Source organism: Triticum urartu, chromosome 2 (assembly GCF_003073215.2).
Source record: "Triticum urartu cultivar G1812 chromosome 2, Tu2.1, whole genome shotgun sequence".
NCBI classification, from domain to species: domain Eukaryota; kingdom Viridiplantae; phylum Streptophyta; class Magnoliopsida; order Poales; family Poaceae; genus Triticum; species Triticum urartu.
In genome coordinates, this window is record NC_053023.1 from 661,286,997 (window position 1) to 661,308,643 (window position 21,647).

General features: G+C 48.1%; 3 protein-coding genes and 1 pseudogene across 6 annotated transcripts; 3 read left to right on the forward strand and 1 right to left on the reverse strand.

The window, feature by feature from the left end:
* Positions 1-3,777: 3,777 nt before the first annotated feature.
* On the forward strand, positions 3,778-9,269 carry LOC125539536 (glycosyltransferase BC10-like). 4 transcript variants are annotated; one of them, XM_048703018.1, is made up of 12 exons: positions 3,779-4,111; positions 4,206-4,642; positions 5,158-5,256; positions 5,494-5,594; positions 5,675-5,746; positions 5,844-5,934; positions 7,632-7,712; positions 8,213-8,275; positions 8,375-8,497; positions 8,611-8,649; positions 8,773-8,870; positions 8,959-9,269. In XM_048703018.1, exons 2-12 carry the CDS (start codon positions 4,322-4,324, stop codon positions 9,011-9,013), a joined length of 1,143 nt encoding a protein of 380 aa, XP_048558975.1. In that variant the 5' UTR covers positions 3,779-4,111; positions 4,206-4,321; the 3' UTR covers positions 9,014-9,269. The 4 variants fall into 4 exon arrangements, with proteins under 4 accessions (XP_048558978.1, XP_048558975.1, XP_048558976.1 ...); XM_048703021.1 differs by lacking the exon at positions 5,675-5,746 and having other exon boundaries at positions 3,778-4,111; XM_048703019.1 differs by having other exon boundaries at positions 3,779-4,642.
* LOC125539538 lies at positions 5,941-7,532 on the reverse strand (annotated as a pseudogene).
* Positions 9,270-9,776: 507 nt separating the features above from the next.
* Positions 9,777-11,561, forward strand: LOC125539539 (probable plastid-lipid-associated protein 8, chloroplastic). The gene is made up of 4 exons (XM_048703022.1): positions 9,777-10,024; positions 10,224-10,347; positions 10,777-10,953; positions 11,120-11,561. Exons 1-4 carry the CDS (start codon positions 9,857-9,859, stop codon positions 11,308-11,310), a joined length of 660 nt encoding a protein of 219 aa, XP_048558979.1. The 5' UTR covers positions 9,777-9,856; the 3' UTR covers positions 11,311-11,561.
* A 2,769-nt stretch (positions 11,562-14,330) lies between these two features.
* On the forward strand, positions 14,331-20,171 carry LOC125539540 (leucine-rich repeat receptor protein kinase HPCA1-like). Its single transcript, XM_048703023.1, has 19 exons — positions 14,331-14,751; positions 15,133-15,265; positions 15,349-15,420; positions 15,566-15,640; positions 15,747-15,818; positions 15,926-16,087; positions 16,173-16,247; positions 16,322-16,393; positions 16,484-16,552; positions 16,658-16,726; positions 16,813-16,887; positions 16,972-17,043; positions 17,124-17,261; positions 17,370-17,788; positions 17,881-18,012; positions 18,186-18,325; positions 18,419-18,638; positions 18,820-19,055; positions 19,169-20,171. The coding sequence occupies exons 1-19, from the start codon at positions 14,643-14,645 to the stop codon at positions 19,733-19,735; spliced, it is 2,907 nt and encodes a 968-aa protein (XP_048558980.1). The 5' UTR covers positions 14,331-14,642; the 3' UTR covers positions 19,736-20,171.
* Positions 20,172-21,647: the final 1,476 nt, after the last annotated feature.

The following is a 21,647-nucleotide window of genomic DNA, read 5'->3' on the forward strand; positions in this document are numbered from 1 at the left end:
AGGAAATATGCCCTAGAGGCAATAATAAAGTTATTATTTATTTCCTTATATCATGATAAATGTTTATTATTCATGCTAGAATTGTATTAACCGGAAACGTAATACTTGTGTGAATACATAGACAAACAAAGTGTCACTAGTATGCCTCTACTTGACTAGCTCGTTAATCAAAGATGGTTATGTTTCCTAACCATAGACATGAGTTGTCATTTGATTAACGAGATCACATCATTAGGAGAATGATGTGATTGACATGACCCATTCCATTAGCTTAGCACCCGATCGTTTAGTATGTTGCTATTGCTTTCTTCATGACTTATACATGTTCCTATGACTATGAGATTATGCAACTCCCGTTTACCGGAGGAACACTTTGTGTGCTACCAAACGTCACAACGTAACTGGGTGATTATAAAGGTGCTCTACAGGTGTCTCCAAAGGTACATGTTGGGTTGGCGTATTTCGAGATTAGGATTTGTCGCTCCAATTGTCGGAGAGGTATCTCTGGGCCCTCTCGGTAATACACATCACTTAAGCAATGCAACTAATAAGTTAGTTGCAAGATGATGTATTACAGAACGAGTAAAGAGACTTGCCAGTAACGAGATTGAACTAGGTATTGAGATACCGACGATCGAATCTCGGGCAAGTAACATACCGATGACAAAGGGAACAACGTATATTGTTATGTAGTCTGACCGATAAAGATCTTCGTAGAATATGTAGGAGCCAATATGAGCATCCAGGTTCTGCTATTGGTTATTGACCAGAGACGTGTCTCAGTCATGTCTACATTGTTCTCGAACCCGTAGGGTCCGCACGCTTAACGTTACGATGACAGTTTCATTATGAGTTTATATATTTTGATGTACCGAAGGTTGTTCGGAGTCCCGGATGTGATCACGGACTTGACGAGGAGTCTCAAAATGGTCGAGACATAAATATCGATATATTGGACGACTATATTTGGACACCGGAAAGGTTCCGGGTAAGATTGGGACAATACCGGATCACCGGGAGGTTATCGGAACCCCCCGGGAGGTATATGGGCCTTATTGGGCCTTAGTGGAAAGGAGGGGAAAGGAGCAAGGGAGGGGGCGCCCCCCCAAGCCCAATCCGAATTGGGAGGGGGGCCGTCCCCCCTTTCCTTCCTCCCTCCTTCCTCTTCCTTCCCTCTCCTACTCCTAATAGGAAAAAGGGGAGTCCTACTCCCGGTGGGAGTTGGACTCCCCCCCCTTGGGCGCGCCACCCTCCTTGGCCGGCCCCTCCTCCACTCCTTTATATACGGGGGCAGGGGGGCACCCCAGAGACACAACAATTGATCATTGATCTCTTAGCCGTGTGCGGTGCCCCCCTCCACCATAATCCTCGATAATATTGTAGCGGTGCTTAGGCGAAGCCCTGCGACGGTAGACCATCAAGATCGTCACCACGCCGTCGTGCTGACGGAACTCATCCCCGACACTTTGCTGGATCGGAGTCCGGGGATCGTCATCGAGCTGAACGTGTGCAAAAACTCGGAGGTGCCGTAGTTTCGGTGCTTGATTGGTCGGGCCGTGAAGACGTACGACTACATCAACCGCGTTGTTATAACGCTTCCGCTTCCGGTCTACGAGGGTACGTAGACAACACTCTCCCCTCTCGTTGCTGTGCATCACCATGATCTTGCATGTGCGTAGGAATTTTTTTGAAATTACTACGTTCCCCAACAGTATATGGAGCACCCTTCATAATCTATGGCGACTCGGGGTCGGATGATGGCTCTACTAGAATGGCCTTTTCGGTCAAATTGGTCATGCCGTTATTTTTCCGATTGGGTCGATCAGGCAACAGTACTAGAGTTGCTCTAAAGAAAGAAATCTTGTCAGGTGGAGAAGTACATATAGACGTCAAGAGGGGAAGAAACATCAATGTCATATGGAATCATCCTCACTTGATCCCTCCACACCTTAGTCGTCATCTACCTCGTCCATTCATACAATATTGACAAAAAGAACATTAATGTTGTTGAACCCCTTGTGAGGTTCTTAGGAATCGCGTATGACCTTCATCATCAGCAACGACAAGGACCTCCGTTTAACCAAACAAGGCTTGTGCCCCCATATCACATCAACGACAATAAACCACAAAAATTATATAGATACGATAATATACACACAATAAAAAGGTTTGCCCACAAGCGGTGGTGGATCTTGGGTCAAAATGTTGGAGGGGCAATGGGACCAGGGGGGTCCAGAAAATGGGTTGGGCCAATTTCACTGCTTATATGGGCCAACTACTAAGGGATTATCACAGATAATCTTCTGACTGGGATGGGGGGGACCCATGTTGGCCCTCACTAAGCTTCGCCACTACCAAGTAGACTAGCGGTCTCCGCATAAATGGCGAGTGCTCGTGGGCCAACAAGCAAAAAAATAGAGGTAGGGATGTACTTATCAAGTTTATGCCTCATGCACCGTACATGAGCCTCGGTGCACTGGAGATTGTTGGTGATTTGATGGCGCATTTTCAACTTCTTAAGGTATTCAACAATATTCTTGAGAAACTCAGTGGCTGCACATTTGTACTTCAAGGCCATGCACGAAGACATAGATGCAATCCTCAATGTCATATGGCATCTCCCTTGCGTGATCCTTCCCCCTTAGCCTGGCCATCTAGCTTGTCCATTCGTGCAATCTTGACAAGAAGAGCATTCTCGTTGTTGAACTCTTGAGTGAGCTTCTTAGGACTCGCATATCACCTTCACCGCCATCAACGACAATGACCTCTATTTAATCTAACAATTTTAATATCTAGGGCTCCACACCAGCGATAACAAAACCATAATAGTACTGTGCTTGATAATATTTGTCACGAGAGCTTAAATCTATAGTGATAAAATAATACACACACAATAGGATGCTTTATCTCTCATATTCATTACACTACCATTGTTCATGTCATTCCAATTTGCTTTTGCGAGGTGACCGTTCTTTGGTGAGCTTGAAGGATAAATTCCGAAGAAGGCATGAGAAAAAAAAATTGAAGCTAAAGATATGCGTAACAATTGATGATGAAATAGGCCAATTAGCGCCATCCAAGTCGACCTGGAATAAACAGCAAAGGAGCGAGGCTTCTGCTCCTCAAAAGCGAGCGTCATCCTGCCCAGTGACTTGCACACAAACCTCATAGCTACTCACGCGGGAGGCAAGGTGCATCACCAGGATGGAAAAAGATAAAACCCAACAACCGGAAGAGGTTTTGCGCACGCGGCCTAGTGAATTGGAATAAAACTGAAATCCTCCGTGATAGATCCGTAGCCGCCAGCTTATTTAATCCCGGAGGGAGGGAGGGGTTGTTGCATTTACACATAGTAGTAGAGATGAGCAAAAAAAGTCTTCCACAATATATATTCCTAGTAATTCTTTTGTAATCGGTACATGTAACTGAAAGCATGCACAATTCTACAATAAATACATTTGGATTCCGAGGATCCCCGGTTATAAAATAGAAACGCATGGGGCATTTGTTTCTGAACGATCTGAAACTGTCCGATCAAACCAATCCGGCGGCTCCTGTGAAGCGTGCGTCGTCACCCCATGCCAAACATCCAATGGGCAGTCGCCAAGCCGGGGGACCGAAAGCCGGACGCGTCAGCTACCAAACAAAATCCGGCACGCCTCCGTTGTTTTACTCCTACTACTGCTCCTGCTGCTACTAGTCTTTGATTGAGACGAGAAAAATGGCATGTTCCAGCCACCTCCGATCGGCTTCCATAACTCCCGTCCCATCCCATGTTCCATGTTCAGGAACAAACAAACAAACAAACGGAACGAAAACCCCCCGACACGCCCCCAACAGACCGGACGCGGGCGCCCGCCGATCCTCTGAAGCTTCCGCCTTTTTTCTTTCCATCCATCCAACAATTCCAATCCGCGCTGTGATTCTTCCTCCCCTCCCCGCGCCGCCTCCCCTGATTTCTTTTCTCCCCACCCGCCGGATTCGGCCCCCTCCCTGCGCTCCTCAGCTGCCATCCTCCCCCAGCCGAAATCCGCTGCAGCGGCGGCGGCGGCGGCGCCGAGCCAGGCCAGCTGGTGCTCTGGCTGCGGGCTGATTGATTGCCTTCCTGCCGGTAAGGAACCCTAGCTGGTCAGCTCTTCGTCTCCCCCTTTTGCTCCGGCAGTTCGAGCGATCAAGAACCGAAGCCCTCTCCCCTCTCCGTGCAGGCGGCGGCCGATTCGTTTGGTCGGGCGGCGCCGTCTTCTCCGCCAATCAAGATCGATCTCGGCTCTGACGGCGACCCCTCGCGAGCTGCTGCCCGGCCGCGGCCGTCGTCGGGGACATGAAGGCCGCGCCGCTGCCCCGCACGAGAGCGGCGGCTTCTCCGAGGCGGCGCGCGTGGATACTCGCCGTATCGGCCATCGTCTCCGTCGTGGTGGTCTGGGCCTACCACTACCCGCCCCGGCATTACGCCTCCCCCGTCAGCAACTTGCTCCCGGTGGAGCCCGACAGGGAGCTCACCGACGACGAGAGGGCCTCGCGCGTCGTCTTCGGCCACATGCTCTCCACACCTCCTGTTCGGTCCAGGGGGTCCAAGATTGCCTTCATGTTCCTCACCCCGGGCAACTTGCCGTTTGAAAAACTATGGGAGAAATTCTTCGAGGTGCGTATCGGATGCACGAAGTATTGTTCTTTTGGTCAGGATTTTGGTGCCATACGATCGATTACACGTACGTATTTGTTACTGGCCCTTGTATCCAAGTGGACAACAGCTTTTAATTAAACTACATCCAAGCTATAGAAAAAGCTGGAAATTATACAGTAAGGATTAATGACATATAGTTTGAGTGCATAACCATTTCCGGCTAGCTAATAAGCAAGATCTAGAAGTGGATTGCTTGGTCTTGATGCACATCTATTGCTCCATTATCTCCATCGCTAAGATAGCCTGAATTAATTGATATTAACATGCTATGCCAGTGTTTTCTATTCATTGGAATTTCGGACTTTCTCTGAAAACTGCGTACCGTTAAAGATACAATTACACTTTGTGACCATTTTGTTGATTTAAGGCATCACGGAGAGAACCATCGATCTTTTGAACGATAGCGTAGTTCTCAGTGTCATCACATTTTGCTCAAAGTTGTCTCTTTATGTCTTCTGCTGCTGTCTCCGCAGGGTCATGAGGGAAGATATACCATATATGTTCACGCCTCGAGGGAGAAGCCAGAACATGTCAGTCGCTTATTTATTGGTCGAGATATACACAGTGACAAGGTAATGACATTGTAAATAATGCACAGTTTGAAAGCTGTTATAACAAGTCATGCACTGTTCATATTAATTTATCAGCTGGTGATACAAAACACAAATTAATTTCAGCATTATGTCTATGCTTTTGAAAAATTGAAACTGTTATTCCTTGATCGGTATCGATATTTGCCATATAGACCATGTCTTGCAACAGTGTTCAGAAGCTAAAGACGCCTTGGGTGATATATATATTTATTGCAGGTACAGTGGGGTCAGATTTCTATGGTTGATGCTGAGAGGAGGTTGTTGGCGAATGCTCTACAAGACATTGACAACCAGCATTTTGTGCTGCTTTCTGACAGGTCCACAGAGTATAGTTTGCTTACATCTGATTTTCCTTCATGATAAATTCTATCTGACGTCAACTCTTGTGCTGTTACAGCTGCGTACCTTTGCACAATTTTGACTATGTGTATGACTACCTGATGGGAACAAATCTCAGTTTTATTGACTTGTAAATCAAATATCTGCTTAAATTTTTTCTCAAGAACTAGCCTTAACATTATTGGAGCTTCTATTTCTTACTTCCATTTTATTTATTCCTTGGTCAGCTTCTATGATCCTGGACCACACGGAAATTTTAGATATTCGCAAAATATGTTACCTGAGGTTAGAGAGTCTGACTTCAGGAAGGGTTCACAGGTAATTTACTGAACTATCTATTAAGTTCATGGGCCAAAAGTATTTTGCACAGTAGATTCTTCAAGACAGCATGACTTTGTGTCTAAATTTTAAGCCTTTAATCTCCAGACAGTAATATTACTAAAGTTTTTTTTCGAGAAAACGCAAAAGAGTTGCGTTTCATTGCATTGAACAGGAAGACATCAGGGGTACAACCTCCAGAAAGGAGGGACACACACACACGCGCACGCACACACACACACACACACGACCGTCCTCACAAAGTGACTACAGCTAGGTGAGGAGGTGCCCTCAACTACAGACACGCAACGACATTAGGCCTCGCCCAGCCTTGCCTCCAGCCAAAATGGCGAAGCACCGAGACTCGGAGCAACAGGGCAGCATCACTGCCATTGCCAGGCACTTCCAGGGACGAATGCAGCTTCAGGACCGCCCAAGCCGACGTACCTCGCACCCATGTGCCTAGAGAGTCGGCGGGTGAAAAGCAGGGCCTGATTGGAACTGGTGTAGCATTCATTGGGGAGCGCCGGCGCAGGCAAACGTTGCGACCTGCTCCTTGTGTAGCAGTCTACGCCAGAGCAATGCATCGCCAACCACTATCTGCCGCATCAAGTACTCCACTTGCAGCCAAAGCAGCGCCATCAAGAGGGGAACGGCGTTGAGACGCCGCCGCTGCCCGGTCCGGGAGGCCGGACCTAGGATTTCTCCCGGTGCTCGAGGAGGAGGTCTGGTCAGGGTCATGCCAACGCCTCCAAGGAGGTGACGGCACCCTCGGGCGTCGCCGTTGACAGCGCAGGCCGTCGCCGCGCGGGGATTTCGCCCCGACCCAAGGACGAAGACCTCAGATGCAATGGCAGACCGGGCATGGCGAAGAATCGTCGGAGAAGACCAACACACATGGGGGAAGCCTAGAAACGTTGTCGTCGCAGGAGTGAGCACCGACCAGCGCAGCTCCAGCAGGCCGGCCACCGCCGGGAGCGCGTCCAGCAGGCGGCAGCAGCCACCTGCACCGCGCCGCCGCCGCGCGGGCCCGCAGCCTCCGCCACCAGGATCCGCTGGGGCACAGCGGAGCAGCAACCGTCAAGGTCGCTGCGCGCGTGCTTACTAACCCAGCGGCAACCGCCGGCGGCGGCCGGGAGGGGTGGGAGGAGGGAGAGGGGTGGGTGGGGGCAGAGTGATTGTCGCCGGCCTGGGTGGGCTCGTGCGGCCCAGATCTGGCGCCCTCAACTCTGCCGCACGCATCAGCGGCCGGCGGCCGCCATGGCAGCGCCACCGCGCACGCAGTCCACGCCATCTCGACCTCCCCGCGAGCAGACGGCCGCCCACCGCGCCACCGCGCGCTCCCGCCGCTCCAGCGCGCCCAGCAGCAGCGCGCAAGCACACGAACGAGGGCCCCGCCGCCGCCGTCCACCGGTGAGGGCTTTGCCCGCCGGCATCCTCCGGCGACGGCGAGGGGAGGGAGGGGAAGGAGGGGAGCCTGGGCGGCGGCTAGGGTTTCGCCTCCCGAGTCGCCCCTGGGAGCGACGCGGGGGCTAGCTTCCAATATATTACTAAAGTTAATCCTTCGGTCACATAAGTTTGCCCCCCCCCCCCCCCCCCCCCCCCCCCCCCCCTCCCTCCTCATCTTTTACTCTATTTTGTTGATATGTATTTTCATATAGAAAGTTGCATCTCAACAAAGTCTCTAAATATTTCAGTGGTTCTCAGTCAAGCGGCAACATGCATTGATGACAATCGCGGACAGTCTTTACTATACAAAGTTCAAGCTTTATTGTAAGGTATGCCATGCCCTTTTACTCTTTCCTTTCCCATATACAGTTGTCAGACATATCTCTGCCCAGTTGTCTCACAGCATATAAGATTTGGTATATGCACTATATGGTAAACTTCATTTCATACTTTATTTTTCTTAAACTTGAGGATCATGTGGCACAATATCACGTCCTTTGCTAGTTTGATATTTTTCATTGGATGATATAGTGTACTATTGAACTATCTATTATCTATGAGGTTGTACTTACTATTGCTTTTGTAGCAAAGGAAACCTGTTCTGTCTCATTCACCGAAAGATGACAAACTTTCCAAAAATAAAATAAAATGTCCGTGATCTTTGTATATGTTCTACAGTTGCTTTACACTGTATATGTGCATGTATTGTTGTGTTTTAGGTATTAATGAGCTAATTACGAATTTATTATCAGTGGTTTTATCACACATCATTTCTTTTAGTTTACCATAGTGGGCTCAGATGTATGACATGTGTTTGCTCTGTTTGCAGCCAGGAATGGAAGGTGGACGCAATTGCTATGCCGATGAGCATTATATGCCAACACTATTCAATGTAAGTATACGAGGGCCTTTTATATGTTGACATTTATCTCCATCAGTAATAACCATTGCGTCACTTGCGATTATGGGAACTTGTATTTGCACAAAACAGATGATGGATCCAAATGGAATAGCGAATTGGTCCGTAACTCATGTTGACTGGTCAGAAGGAAAGTGGCATCCAAAAGCTTATCGGGCGCAAGATGTCACTCATGGGCTCCTCAAGAATATAACTGTATGTTTCTGTGTTACACTTGTAGATTTATCTCGTGTCATGTCTACTTGTCAGAGGTCCTTTAAGTTCATCTCTAACATGGTTCTAATTCCAATTCTTTGATCTCGCTGCAGTCAATCGACGTGAGCCATCATGTTACAAGCGATATCAAGGTCTCTGTCTCTCTTCTCTCTCTCTCTCTCAATGATTCACGTGCACATTTACCTGACAAACTCAAAGTGATGAAGAAAAGGAACTAATACAGAGATACTTGATTTGTTTCCTTGTTGTTACAGAAAGTGGTTACACAGAACCCTTGCTTATGGAATGGAGTGAAGAAACCATGCTACCTGTTCGCAAGGAAGTTCTACCCTGAGTCCATGAACAACCTCATGTACTTATTCTCGAATTACACCCTCTTTTGAGTGTGCTGTGCTCATCCCACATACTACAGGAATTTACAGGAGATATTTTTGCTATAGAAACATGTGTACATTTGGAAGGACATTAGATCTATTGACAAGTTGGTGGATATAGAAGAAAATACGGAGGAGAAGGCATTCGCTGCAGTAATCGAGTGGTTCCCAATCCCATCTCCATCTCAGGCCATTTTAACTCGCTCCAGGACATCACATATTTAGGACGACCATGTCTTTTTACTAGTTTCTTAACAGATTTTGTCACTGATTCAGTGATGTATAGTAAGATTACTGTAACTCGGAAAAGCCATTAGATGATGTCCATTATTGGTTACACTAATACCACTGAGTCTGCTCAAAGCTCCGTCGAATCATTTCGCTTGTTCAAGTGGCTGTCATGTTTTTGCATTTCATATTTCCACGGTACTTGCTTGATTTTGAAATAGAAGGTGCATTTTTTTTTGGAAAGTCTAATTTCTTTTGTGACCAGATTTATATAGAATTTTTTTTCATGGTGTACTTTTGTTCATGGAATATATTTTATTATTATTATTATTATTATTATTATTATTTCGGTACTGAGATGCTGATATCTTTTTTATATACCAAATTAGATCCTTCATGAAATATATTTTAATTATTCCCTACTGAGATGCTAATATATTTTTCTATAAATTTGGTTAAGCATCTATAATTTTGATTTTTTTTAAAAACTTAATGCACCATATACATTTTAAAACGAAGTAAAATTTAGCACCTCAGGAATATTTGAACTTGAGAAATATTACCTCGTTCGGAAATAACTTTGAACTGAAACCACGTTATTTCCGAACGGAGGGACAGAGATAACAGCGACCGGACACCCAGTGGAACTGTTTCTTATAAAAAGAAAAAGAAATACAAAATGGGAGCAATGGGCTTCAGTTAAGCTATCGCCTCGCCACACAAACTCGAGAAGGAAATGGCGGCTTCTGCTGCGCCCCCTTGCGTCCGCATCTCCTGCTCCACACCTTCACCGACCGCTCTCCGCCGGCCACGCCGCCGGCGCGTCGCCTCCGCCCGATGCTCCCTCGCCGCAGCCCCCGGCCTCCGGGCGCCGGCGGAGCTCGTCGACTCCATCCTCTCCAAGGTGACGCTCACATCTACTAGCTCCTTTGCCCCTCTCCAATCTTCGTCCTAGGTTTTGCAATCCTGCTAAGCAAGTTTATAACATGGATAATATGGCAAGAAACCACCAAAAATTAGCGTTTTCCACTAAATTTGGTCCCAACTAAAGTTTGCTTCGATTTTCGGCGTGATTTCTTAGCAAGTTAGCATGTTGGCGACAGGTGAAGGGGACTGACCGGGGGGTGCTGCTACCGGAGGAAGGCCACCAGGAGGTCGCCGACGTCGCGCAGCAGCTGGGGAAGTACTGCATCGACGAGCCCGTCAAGTCCCCGCTTATATTCGGAGGTGAGTCCCTCCCTCCCTGCCTCGCCAAACCAAACCACAACTCCATCTTATCCGGTATTCTGCTGTGGCTGTGCTTGTGCCACTTGCTGACACAATGTAAAAATGACCAACTTTGTCAAACATGTAGTACTCCCTCCGTCCTAAATATAAGTCTTTTTAGAGATTTCCAATATGAACTACATATGGATGTACATAGACATATTTTAGAGCGTAGATTCACTCATTTTTTGCTTCGTATGTAGTCCATGTTGGAATATCTAAAAAGACTTATATTTAGGAACGGAGGAAGTAATACACTGAGACTTGCATCTGGTATTCTGTTGGTACGGTCGCATTGGAGATCTCTAGTGTTAGATGTATCTACCTTGTTCAGTTCCTCATGCCACCTGAATTAAGTTGCTTGATTGAGTTTGTGCGGTGCCTGACCAGACTGGGACGTGGTGTATTGCTCGGTGCCGACGTCCCCCGGAGGGATTTACCGGACCCCTCTCGGGCGGCTGGTGTTCAAGACCGACGACATGGTTCAGGTGGTGGAAGCCCCCGACGTCGTCAGGAACAAGGTGTCCTTCTCCATCTTCGGCCTCGATGGTGCGGTGTCTTTGAAAGGTAAACCACATGTTGGTTCTTCACTCATTCAGTTTACATCGTGCATATTGTTCACTCATTGGCTAGCCCCAGGCTGGCTTCAAGCCCTGCATTGTTGACACAAATATCAGAAATATAAGATTGCGGGTAATATGCCAGTGATCTCAACTCTGTGGGTGTCTTGCAGGCAAGCTGAATGTATTGGACAGCAAGTGGATTCAGGTCATATTTGAGCCCCCGGAACTGAAGGTAGGCCCCTTGGGTTTCCAATACGGTGGCGAGAGCGAGGTCAAGCTGGAAATCACCTATGTCGACGAGAAGATCAGGCTTGGGAAAGGATCCCGAGGCTCGCTTTTCGTCTTCCTGAGACAAGATTAGAAGGGTAGGTTGCATATTTTGCATGTGCTCGATGCCACAAGGTATATCAGCTATATGGATGTCTGCACAACTGCTTGCAGACGTAAGTTCAGAGATAAAACCCGCAAAGTAGTTTCTTGTGATATTAATTTCTACCTGAAGCAGATTGCCTTGTTGTGAGCGAAAATGTTTGCGGTACTCATGCTGATCTTGTTCCCGGATGTACTTATGATCACACTGGGGTTTGAGCAGGACGATGATAGTTTGAGATACTGAGTATTCTGGCTAGATTCTCACACACGCCCCCACGGGCACATTAGTCTAATTCAAGAAAATGTGATCTCACCTAAAAAACATTGGAAGAAGAAAAGAGAGAGGGGGGGGGGGGGGACCGAAATTGACAACTGGAGGACTCGGTTCTTGAAAAGACTTTTCCTCTCGCGACCGCGTCGCCCCCCCGCGGGCGACCGGCCGCGCGCCAGGCCTCCTCCCTCCAGGCCCTCCCTCCCTCCTCCCTTCCCGCCGCTGTCGCCGGCGCCCGCGGCCGGCTTGGCCCGGGGCTGCTGGTGTCGGCAGCCTCCTGGCCCTTCCCCTCCCGGTCGCTCTCCGGCGTGGGCGGAGCTGCTCCGGGGGGTGCGTTTAGGCGGTGGCGGTCTGGCGTGGCGGCGGGGTTCCGTGGCGCATGCAGGCGAGCAGCTGGGCGGCGGCGCTGCCGTTGGCGGCGGGGCGCGCGGCGGCGGGCTCTGGCGTCGCCCGCTTGGCCCAGATCTAGGCCCTTCGGGCTCCATCTGGGCCTGGGCGGGCCGGCGGCGGGGATGGTCTTCGGCGTGGCTTCTGGGAGGTGGAGGAGATGCTACAAGTGGCTGGGTGCTGGCGACGACGACGCCGGCCTGCTGCATCGCGGCCGGCGGGGCTTAACGGGCCCGCTTTGGGCCTGGCTGGGCCAGGGGTGGCCCGGCATGCCCCGCTGCCGCGTCCGGACGGCTACCGCGACGGTGCCGGAGGCACGGGTCTCCCGCACGACGGCGGTGGAGGTGGTTCCCTCCCGCTCGACGTCGGTGTTGCTGCTCCCGTCGTGGTGAGCTTCTCTTCGGTCCTCTTGGCCTCGTGGTGGTGTTCGTAGTGAGGCGGCGTGGGTGGCGGCGGTACTGCGTTGGCGCGTGATGGTGGGCGACGGTTTGGCAGGTCGGTTCCGTCCGGTTGGGCGGTTGGGGTTGGAATGCGGGAGAACTCCCTGCCGGCTTCGGCCCCGACGCGGTGACACCTGTGGGTGCCACCATTCCTTCCTGGAGGGTGTCGGTGGTATCCACCCCCCACCTCCCTTCGCGTGCCCGGGGAAACCTGAGGACTCGTCCGGGCAGCAGCGTCGTCGGCGTCGCATCCCTTCTTGGAGGTGCTGCTTGGTACGCGGCGGATCAAAGCCTTGGTCTGTGGTGATTTGTGTCCGGTGGGCGCCGCGGTGCCGGGTCATCCGCGCTTTGCCAAGCTGCCGTAGTTGGCATTTGTTTCTTCTTCTTTTTCTTGGTGTGTTGTGCTGCTCGCTACAACGTTATCTATACTCGATGTTGGTTGCTTTGGAATACAAAGCGGGGGGAAACTCTTTTTCGGTAAAAGGGGGGGGGGGGGGGGGGGGGGGCTGTCTCTGATTCATGTAATTTGTCATCTATCACGATCACTCCTTATGGTTTGTGGACCGGAAGGAACTCCTTTATTAGGCAGTATGGGGTTAGAAATGTTCAATTACTACAAAGTGCACCAGAATTTTGTTGGGGATCTTAGTAGACCAAAGTGTGTCATTTTTGTATCTGAAAGGAAAACCGGCGGTAAGTAGGGACCTATTGTCATTTAAAATATTTGTGTTCCTACATTTTAAATGACAATAGGTAGAACCAAAGTGTGGACTCTATCTTAATCTCGGGCTAACAATGGACCATAGTTTTGAATTGTGATGAACCGCTCTCTTGTGACTAAGATAACCCATGCATGAATCACAACTATGAGTGCTACTGTCTGAACTACCAGATTCATTAGTTCGTCCTAGTGAAATCAATGACGTGGTAAGTAATGGGGAAATCGACCGTACACCCTCCCTAACGACCTAACTGTGGAGGGTGGTTGTATCCTGCGTACCACCATTGAAGCAAACGACCAACCCATGCTAGAGACAAGGCAGACTAGATGGAGACAAAGGGGACAAGGATCTCATGGCGGAGAGTAACAGGTCTTGGTGTTGGAGATTTAAGTCGTCACGACCGTCGTCGCTTCCGTAGATCCGAGTCGTCACTGGTGCCAAGAACCGAGTCTGGATTTTTGGTACCGCTAAAAAAAAAAACCACTGGGGAGTAGCCCATGCCCTATATATTAAGATAGAGTCCACCAGGTTGAGATCACGAAAATTCACTCTCGATGAGAGTCAAATCCCGGTTTGCAAGGATGCACCAATGTCCTACCGCTAGAGATGAGCGAGTAGGGAAGGGGGAGGGAGGGGGGGGAGACTACATTTTGGACCATCATGCGTTGGCAGGGATTTTGGTCTCCCGCCATCTCCATGCCGATTTCCCCTGCACCGCCGCGTATGTCGTGCCCCCTTTTGCGCTCAATTTAGCACGACTAGTTGGGAACAACATATTCGAACATTACTAGTGAGCTGGGCTTTGGGCTGCTTTAAGCTTCGTGCGCGTGTGGACCAGCACATCCTATATAATCAGAGTGAATTTCCATGCATCCGGCGAGCCTGTTGAGAAATGCAGGTAACCAAACACGCCCAAGCGGATCCTTGTTGTTCAGTGTGACATCACTAATTTGACCGGTAGTAGGATGCATCTTTGGTGTCGTGCCAGCGTGTTTGCCTGGCCAGGTTCTGGAGCCGTGCCATTCGTCAAGCATAAACAAAAGTTGCACATTGCATTCTTTCTCTGGAAAACCCCGGTAGTCGGTAACCGCCATCCAATCAAGCATATAGTAAGATAGTAATGCTCCCATCCCTCCAAAAAAATACTCCCAAGCAGGAGAGTGCCAAGCCAAACAACTGTGGTTGCAGTACTAGCGACAAGATGCAAAACGTTGGAAATACCATTTCAGGGATTTGACCAAGTACTAGTAAGCCGCACCAAACCAGCGCCATTTTCCTCGCCACGCGTGTTGCTTTGCCCAGGTCCAAGTGTGATTAGAATTGGCCAGCTCCGCGTCCTGCCTCGCTCTTCATTCCTTCATCTCCACCGCCGGGCGCCGCTCATCTTCCACTTCCAGGGGGGCAGCACCGCAGCGGAGAACGCCACGAACTGAAGCACATCACCGGGATCGGAAAAAGGTCGGTCTTTTGCCGTTTTGGCCGGGGGCAGAGGAGGGAGGAGATGGCCAAGGGGGAGAGGGAGGGGCGGCTCCCCCTCTTGCTGCTGCTGCTCGTCTTGTGCCTCTTGGCGCAGTCCAGGATCGCCGCCGCCGCCACCCACCCACAGGATGGTATGTATGTTTGCTAAGCTTTTCTCCTTCCCCTTCTCCGAACTTCGGGGAGGAGGAAAGGTATATTCAGACTGCGCCGGAAAATATGCTTGGTTGTTTGGAGGTTCAGTTTTGGTCTTCGGGTGAGCTAGGAATAGGAAATCTTGTAATCCATGATTCCAGATGCTGTGAAATTTTCTGCTGGGATCATTTTCCCAACAGATTGTTCAGTTGCAACTTGTTAGAGAATAATCTATTTCCTACTTCTTACTAGCAAATTTCAGTTAACCAACCTCTTTATTTATTAGTAAAAGAGTATCCACTTCCAGTAGTTGGTTCACAAGTCCCTGTCTCTCTCTCTCTCTCTCTCTCTCTCTCTCTCTCTCTCTCCTGCCTTTGCAGCGGCTGCTCTCAAATCCTTGATGAGGAAATGGTCAAATGTGCCTGCTAGCTGGAGGAAGAAATCGAACGATCCTTGCGGCGACAGATGGGATGGAATCGAATGCAATGGTGCCAACTCAAGGGTTACATCACTGTGAGCACAATTGACACCACCATTTGTTAGGAGCTAGCTGTTCAAGATCCTTATGTTTTGATTTACCCTCTTCAATGTGGCAGAAATCTTTTTGGCATGAACATGAAAGGCACTCTCAGTGATGATATAGGAAGCCTGACTGAGCTTAGGGTCCTGTGAGTGTTTCCATTATGTTGTTTTTCCTTTTGAGAACTAAAAATGGCTATATGCAGCCATTGATGCAGAGGCCAGGGGTCAACCCTCCTTCTCGAAAAAAATTACTAGTACAAAGTTAATCACTGACTGATGAATGCACTGCAGGGATTTATCCTCAAATAAAGACCTAGGCGGTCCACTTACACCTGCCATTGGGGAATTAGTTCAGCTTATAAATTTGTAAGTTACAACAGTTTCCATTATTGTACAAAGAGGCGGTAGGCCTATGAACTGTATAATCTTGTGTCTCCACCTGAGTTACTGACTTACCATCTTCCATGTATAGAGCATTAATAGGTTGCAGTTTCAGCGGTACTGTTCCAAGTGAACTAGGCAACCTGGCACAACTCGAATTCTTGTAAGATTCTGGTTGTTCTTTTGAAAAAATATGTCATAGTTTTGTTTGCAAGAATTCCCTATTTGGTGGATCTTAATGTGGTTCCATAACTCGATGTCCTTCCGCAGCGGTCTGAACTCAAACCAATTCACGGGCAGAATCCCGCCCTCACTGGGCAAGCTCTCCAAGGTTAAATGGCTGGACCTAGCTGATAACAAGTTAACCGGACTTCTCCCAAACTCAAGGGACAATGGTGCTGGATTGGACCAGCTTCTTAATGCAGAGCACTTGTAAGTGTCACCTAACATCAGTTTCTTGTTAATCATATGTGTCGTCTGTTTATCACTCATTCATAGGCCGCTCTGCCTTTTGTAGCCATCTTAACCAGAATTCTCTAGAAGGTCCTATCCCAGAATATATGTTCAACTCCAGCATGAACCTCAAGCATATGTAAGTTCAGATATAGCCTTTCACCCTGTATCATTTGGACCGTAATTTGTCTGACAATGGTTTGTTGTGTCTAGACTTCTGGACAGGAACAATTTGAGTGGAACTATCCCATCATCTATTGGGCTAATCCCAACACTTGAAGTACTGTAAGTGTTCACACAGCTTGCTTCAGAATTACTTTGGGGAGTTAGCGTTTTTGCGGCAAGCTAATTATTTGATGTGCTTTTGGAATACAGTCGTCTAAATAACAATAACTTCACAGGCCGAGTTCCGGCTATGAATAACCTGACTAAGCTCCATGTTCTGTAAGTTGCCGTACCCACCATTCCCATCTTATTTGATGCTACTCTTGCATACTTAGATGAGATAAGCACTAATATATCACTTGTATTTTTTGTTGGAAATCTCAGAATGCTGTCAAATAACAAGCTAAGTGGACCAATGCCGAATTTGACTGATATGAATGGTCTTGGAAATGTGTAAGAAATTAGTGTGATCTTAATCAGCATTATTTACAAACTCTCATTCAATATCATTGACAAGGGATACGGCGCTATATGCACAGGGATCTAAGCAATAACAGCTTCACGCCTTCTGGTGTTCCAAGTTGGTTTACAGAATTGCCCGGATTAATGACCCTGTAAGTTACAGTGCTATCTGAATTCAATAGTTAAGATGCAGTTTAAGAGAAGCAAATGATGGACTCTTTCGTTTTGCCGTGCAGTACAATGCAGTCGGTTGGGATTTCTGGGAAACTACCACAGAAGCTTTTCGGCTTGCGTGATTTGCAACATGTGTAAGACAATACAACAACCATAGGACCTCTACCTTGCACATTATTTATCGAAATGCACTAACTAGTCAATCATACGGCAGAATATTGAATGATAATGAACTGAATGATACGCTTGACATGGGCAATAACATCAACGATGGACTAGACCTTGTCGACTTGCGGAACAACAAAATTACCTCAGTTACAGTGTACAGCAGCCTTGACAGCAAGCTTCTCAAGTGAGTATTGTTGGCGGTTGCTCATTTGAGACTTATTTTTTGACAAAGAAATGTGTTCCATTTCCTTCAAATTTTTACTCTATTATCCTGCTGCTCTGTTCTTGCCAGGCTTGAAGGAAACCCACTCTGCACCGACTCTCTTCTGTCAAACACGCTGCTCTGCACCGACCAGCTAGCCGAATTTCCAATCATGCTACCCTTCTCTGATGTACAGTGTCCACATCCATTTGTTGAAACCATATTCTTCCGTTCTCCTTCCTTTGGCGATGTCAGAAAGTTCCTTCCTGAACTGCACGACAACCTGTCGAGAACAGTGAGCAGTTGTACCCCGAACAAGCTAGGTTTGGTACCATACGTTGATGACGTGTACCTGAAAGTGGACATCAAGGCGTGCCCAGTAAACCAGAAGAGGTTCAATTACTCTCAGGTGCTCAACTGCTTTAATCTGACACTTCAGACTTACAAGCCACCGGAGAACTTTGGACCTTACTATGTGAAATCACATCCTTATCCGTTCCACGACAAAGGTGATTTATGGAGCCTGATCCGGTTCTTGCGGTGAAGTTTGTTAGGCTGGCATATTGATTTGTGCTGATGTTTAGCTGTTGATGTATTGCAGCTTCTCGAGCTATTTTGATTGGTGTCGTGACTGGCTCTGTTCTTTTGGTTGTCGGGCTCGCGCTGATTGGACTTTACGCCGTGCGCCAAAAGAAACGGGCTAAGATGCTTGTCTCCCAGAATAATCCTTTTGGTACCTCATACATTTCATACAGATTAAATCATACTCCCACCGTCCCGAATTACTTGTCACATTTTAGTTTTAGACACATCCGTATCTAGACAAATCTAAGACAAGTAATTTTGGACGGAGGTAATATTATGTTGTTTTATCTCCCTTTTGATCTAAATGTTTATATTTTTCAGCTTCATGGGGATCAACGCCGGAAGATATTGGTGAAGCGCCAAAACTCAAGAGCGCTAGAGCCTTCACACTGGAAGAGCTCAAGCTTAGCACAAACGACTTCAAACAAATCAATGCAATTGGAGAAGGAGGCTATGGAACGGTAATTAAGCAACAATCTTTTCGACAACTTAAGGTTCTTATCATCTTTAGGAGTTAGGACAGTTCTATAAATGTTGTTTTCCGATGGGAACAGGTGTACCGAGGAAAACTTCTGGATGGACAGCTCATAGCCATCAAGAGGTCCAAGCAAGGGTCCATGCAGGGTGGGCTTGAGTTCAAGACAGAAATCGAGCTCCTTTCGAGGGTGCATCACAACAACTTGGTTGGGCTAGTTGGTTTCTGCTTCGAGAAGGGCGAAAAGATGCTGGTTTACGAGTTCATATCCAATGGAACTCTAAGTGAGGCGTTATATGGTACGTTAACATGTTCTTCCATCTGATTGTCAGAAGTAACTTCGATTTATATGAGGCGTGTGCCTTTTTTGGCCAACTTCCAGAATCAAGCAGTAGATATATATTGTGGCACAGTTCTTCCAAATCTAAATATCTTTCCTTCATGATTATCAGCTGGACTGATCACAATGGCTCACTGTAGGTATGAAAGGAGTACAATTGGATTGGAGTATGAGACTTCAAATAGCTCTAGATTCAGCTAGAGGGCTAGCTTACCTCCATGACCATGCCAATCCTCCAATCATTCATAGAGATATCAAGTCCACCAACATTCTCCTTGATTCGAAGATGACCGCAAAGGTTGCAGATTTTGGCCTCTCCTTGTTGGTATCAGACAGCGAGGAAGGCGAGCTGTGCACAAATGTCAAGGGAACACTGGTAGGCTTGCCCTTCTGTATAAAATTAAATGTTTCTCGGTATCAACCATGCCATATCATGCAGATCATGCTTACCATTTCAGTTCTAAGCTTAAACACTTGTCGTCAATGCAGGGTTACCTAGATCCAGAGTACTACATGACGCAGCAACTTACGGCGAAGAGCGATGTCTACAGCTTCGGCGTGGTACTACTAGAGCTCATAGTAGCCAAGCCACCTATATACGAGAAGAAGTACATTGTCCGTGAGGTGAAGACGGCACTAGACATGGAAGACACCATGTACTGTGGGCTGAAGGATGTGATGGACCCAGTTCTCTACAAAATGGGGGGCCTCCTAGGATTCCCAAGGTTCGTGACGATGGCACTGCAATGCGTGGAGGAGGTGGGACCTGACCGCCCGAAGATGAACAATGTGGTGAGGGAGATCGAGATGATAATGCAGGACAACGGGCTCACACCCGGTTCGATGTCGGCAAGCTCGTCGTTCAGCGTGGACTCGACAACAAGGACGTTTGCACCAAGGTATCCGTACTCCAGCACATCGACGCCGTCCACGACGTATCAGATGGACAGCAGGGCCTTTGAGTACAGTGGGGGTTTCCCTTCTCAGGGCAGCTTGAAGAACAGGAACACATCCCCTAAACCTCGAAGCTCCCGGGAACGGGGGCTTCCTGGTTGATCGAGGCTGCTGGGTGTGCGGTGGGCCCCATTTGTATGTGTTTAGTACGCTGTTGTTGACTCCTTGGTCGGTCGTTTTTTTTATTCGTGTCAGTTGTGTATTACCTTCTCATGGCAGCTTGAAGAACAGGAGCAAATAGGAACTAAGACCTTTTCTAAAAAAAATAGGAACTAAGAAGGCATGTTCTTAGGTGTATGTACACAGGATGATAGGCTTTTAGACTTTAGCAGAATATCAGATTGTGCAAATTGCAGAGAGAAACTGGAGAGTGCATACTTAACATGTATAGGATTCAGGAATGCACTCATAGTACACTGCACATGGTTGGTAAAATTAAAAGTCTGGTATTGAAAATAATGGAGTGGCCAACGAATTTGCGTGGCTATATTTGTTGTTATTGAACTTATTACAATACATCTTATTAATTGAAGGATCATTTGAGGCTATCCCATATTCACATGAAAGATGTTTTGTACAAGAAATTGTTGGATTATGGATGGGCTTAGGCCCATATAAGACGCTAATCCCTGGTTAATCTTGAGGCCCATGTATGAGATGACAGGTGGTGGGAAGTTTAGTCCCACCTTGCTAGTTGAGAAGAGCTGAGACCCCTTTATAAAGGTTGCTCTACCACTTGTCATTGGGAGCTTGGGAAGAGGAGTGGTACACGCGCGCTTCTCCTCCGCCGCGGGTTGCGGTAATGAAGGGATTAATTAACGAGTCGCTAATAGGTGGGGCCACTATCCGAGACGTTAATAGGTGGGCTGACTTGCGTGCACGGCTGGTCGGGAGAGCAGGTTCCGGAACCCTGTCATTCGAGATCCTGCCCGGGAGAACGGCAATAAAGTTTTTGGGGAGCGTCTCGACGCGACTGCTCCCGATCCGTCCCCAACTCCGTCCGCCTCGGTCATGGGCCCCGACGATCGCGTGCACGGCTGGTCGGGAGAGCAGGTTCCAGAACCCTGTCATTCGAGATCCTGCCCGGGAGAACGGCAATAAGGTTTTTGGGGAGCGTCTCGACGTGACTGCTCCCGATCCGTCCCCAACTCCGTCCGCCTCTGCTTCCACTACCTCCCCTGTATCGACTCCATGGCCGATGACGCCACCGCCAAGAAGAAGGCCACGAATGACGCTGAGGCAGCTGTTGCCGCCGCCGCGTTGGCCTGGCCAATCGGAGGGTATGATCTGTTCATCCCTCGTTTACTCGTACTTGTGCTAGCCGTATATGTGCTGCTCATAGATGGTTCGCTTCTATGTTCTGTACGTGCTAGTATGCTTAGGTATAGCTATGAGATGCATACCTTTTATACCATGCTTACTGTTTACTCGTGGATTAGTCTAATGGAAAAGTGCTAATATTTCCAACAGAAAATTCCTAACCTGTCCCCGGTTTACTGCCCGGCGTCACACTCACACGGTGGGGCGGGCGAACACCGGCAACGCCGGGATTCATCTCCTAGGGTATTTCTTCTCCAGCCGCTCTCCCTCGCCACCGCCGGATACCGCTACCGTGCAAACCGTGTGTGGCCAATGGTGGTGGCAGGGCTTCGGAAGGTGATGTGGTTCTTGTTGACATTTCATCAAACATCTTGTTTGCATACACGAATATACGTACATTGTAAGTAGTCGTCAAGCATTTGGTAGGTACATAATTGCAAGAACCCAATGACAACAATACTAATACACTAGGATTATCTACATACTTTACTTTATTGATTTGCCATGCTTTATGCTCCCATTAGCAACCTTTTATTTTTAGCATAGCCATCTCAAGTCTTGCAGATACCAAACTAGTCAATTCACCCGAGACTAGTGACGCCTGAGCACTCGTCATAACACTAATACTTTCAGTAAATTGTGTTTCAATCAGTCCTATGCAGTTGCAGGACATCATCTGTCGACAAGCATTTTT

Excerpts from the sequence above, each read along its gene's own strand:
- LOC125539536 (XM_048703019.1), top strand. The coding sequence starts at position 4,322 with ATGAAGGCCGCGCCGCTGCCCCGCACGAGAGCGGCGGCTTCTCCGAGG. Across the intron at positions 5,257-5,493 it reads GAGATATACACAGTGACAAG|GTACAGTGGGGTCAGATTTC; the intron begins GTAATGACATTG and ends TATTTATTGCAG. Across the intron at positions 8,650-8,772 it reads ATGTTACAAGCGATATCAAG|AAAGTGGTTACACAGAACCC; the intron begins GTCTCTGTCTCT and ends TTGTTGTTACAG.
- LOC125539539 (XM_048703022.1), top strand. The coding sequence starts at position 9,857 with ATGGCGGCTTCTGCTGCGCCCCCTTGCGTCCGCATCTCCTGCTCCACA. Across the intron at positions 10,348-10,776 it reads GTCCCCGCTTATATTCGGAG|ACTGGGACGTGGTGTATTGC; the intron begins GTGAGTCCCTCC and ends GTGCCTGACCAG. Across the intron at positions 10,954-11,119 it reads TGGTGCGGTGTCTTTGAAAG|GCAAGCTGAATGTATTGGAC; the intron begins GTAAACCACATG and ends GGTGTCTTGCAG.
- LOC125539540 (XM_048703023.1), top strand. The coding sequence starts at position 14,643 with ATGGCCAAGGGGGAGAGGGAGGGGCGGCTCCCCCTCTTGCTGCTGCTG. Across the intron at positions 15,819-15,925 it reads CTGGCACAACTCGAATTCTT|CGGTCTGAACTCAAACCAAT; the intron begins GTAAGATTCTGG and ends GTCCTTCCGCAG. Across the intron at positions 16,553-16,657 it reads CTGACTAAGCTCCATGTTCT|AATGCTGTCAAATAACAAGC; the intron begins GTAAGTTGCCGT and ends TGGAAATCTCAG.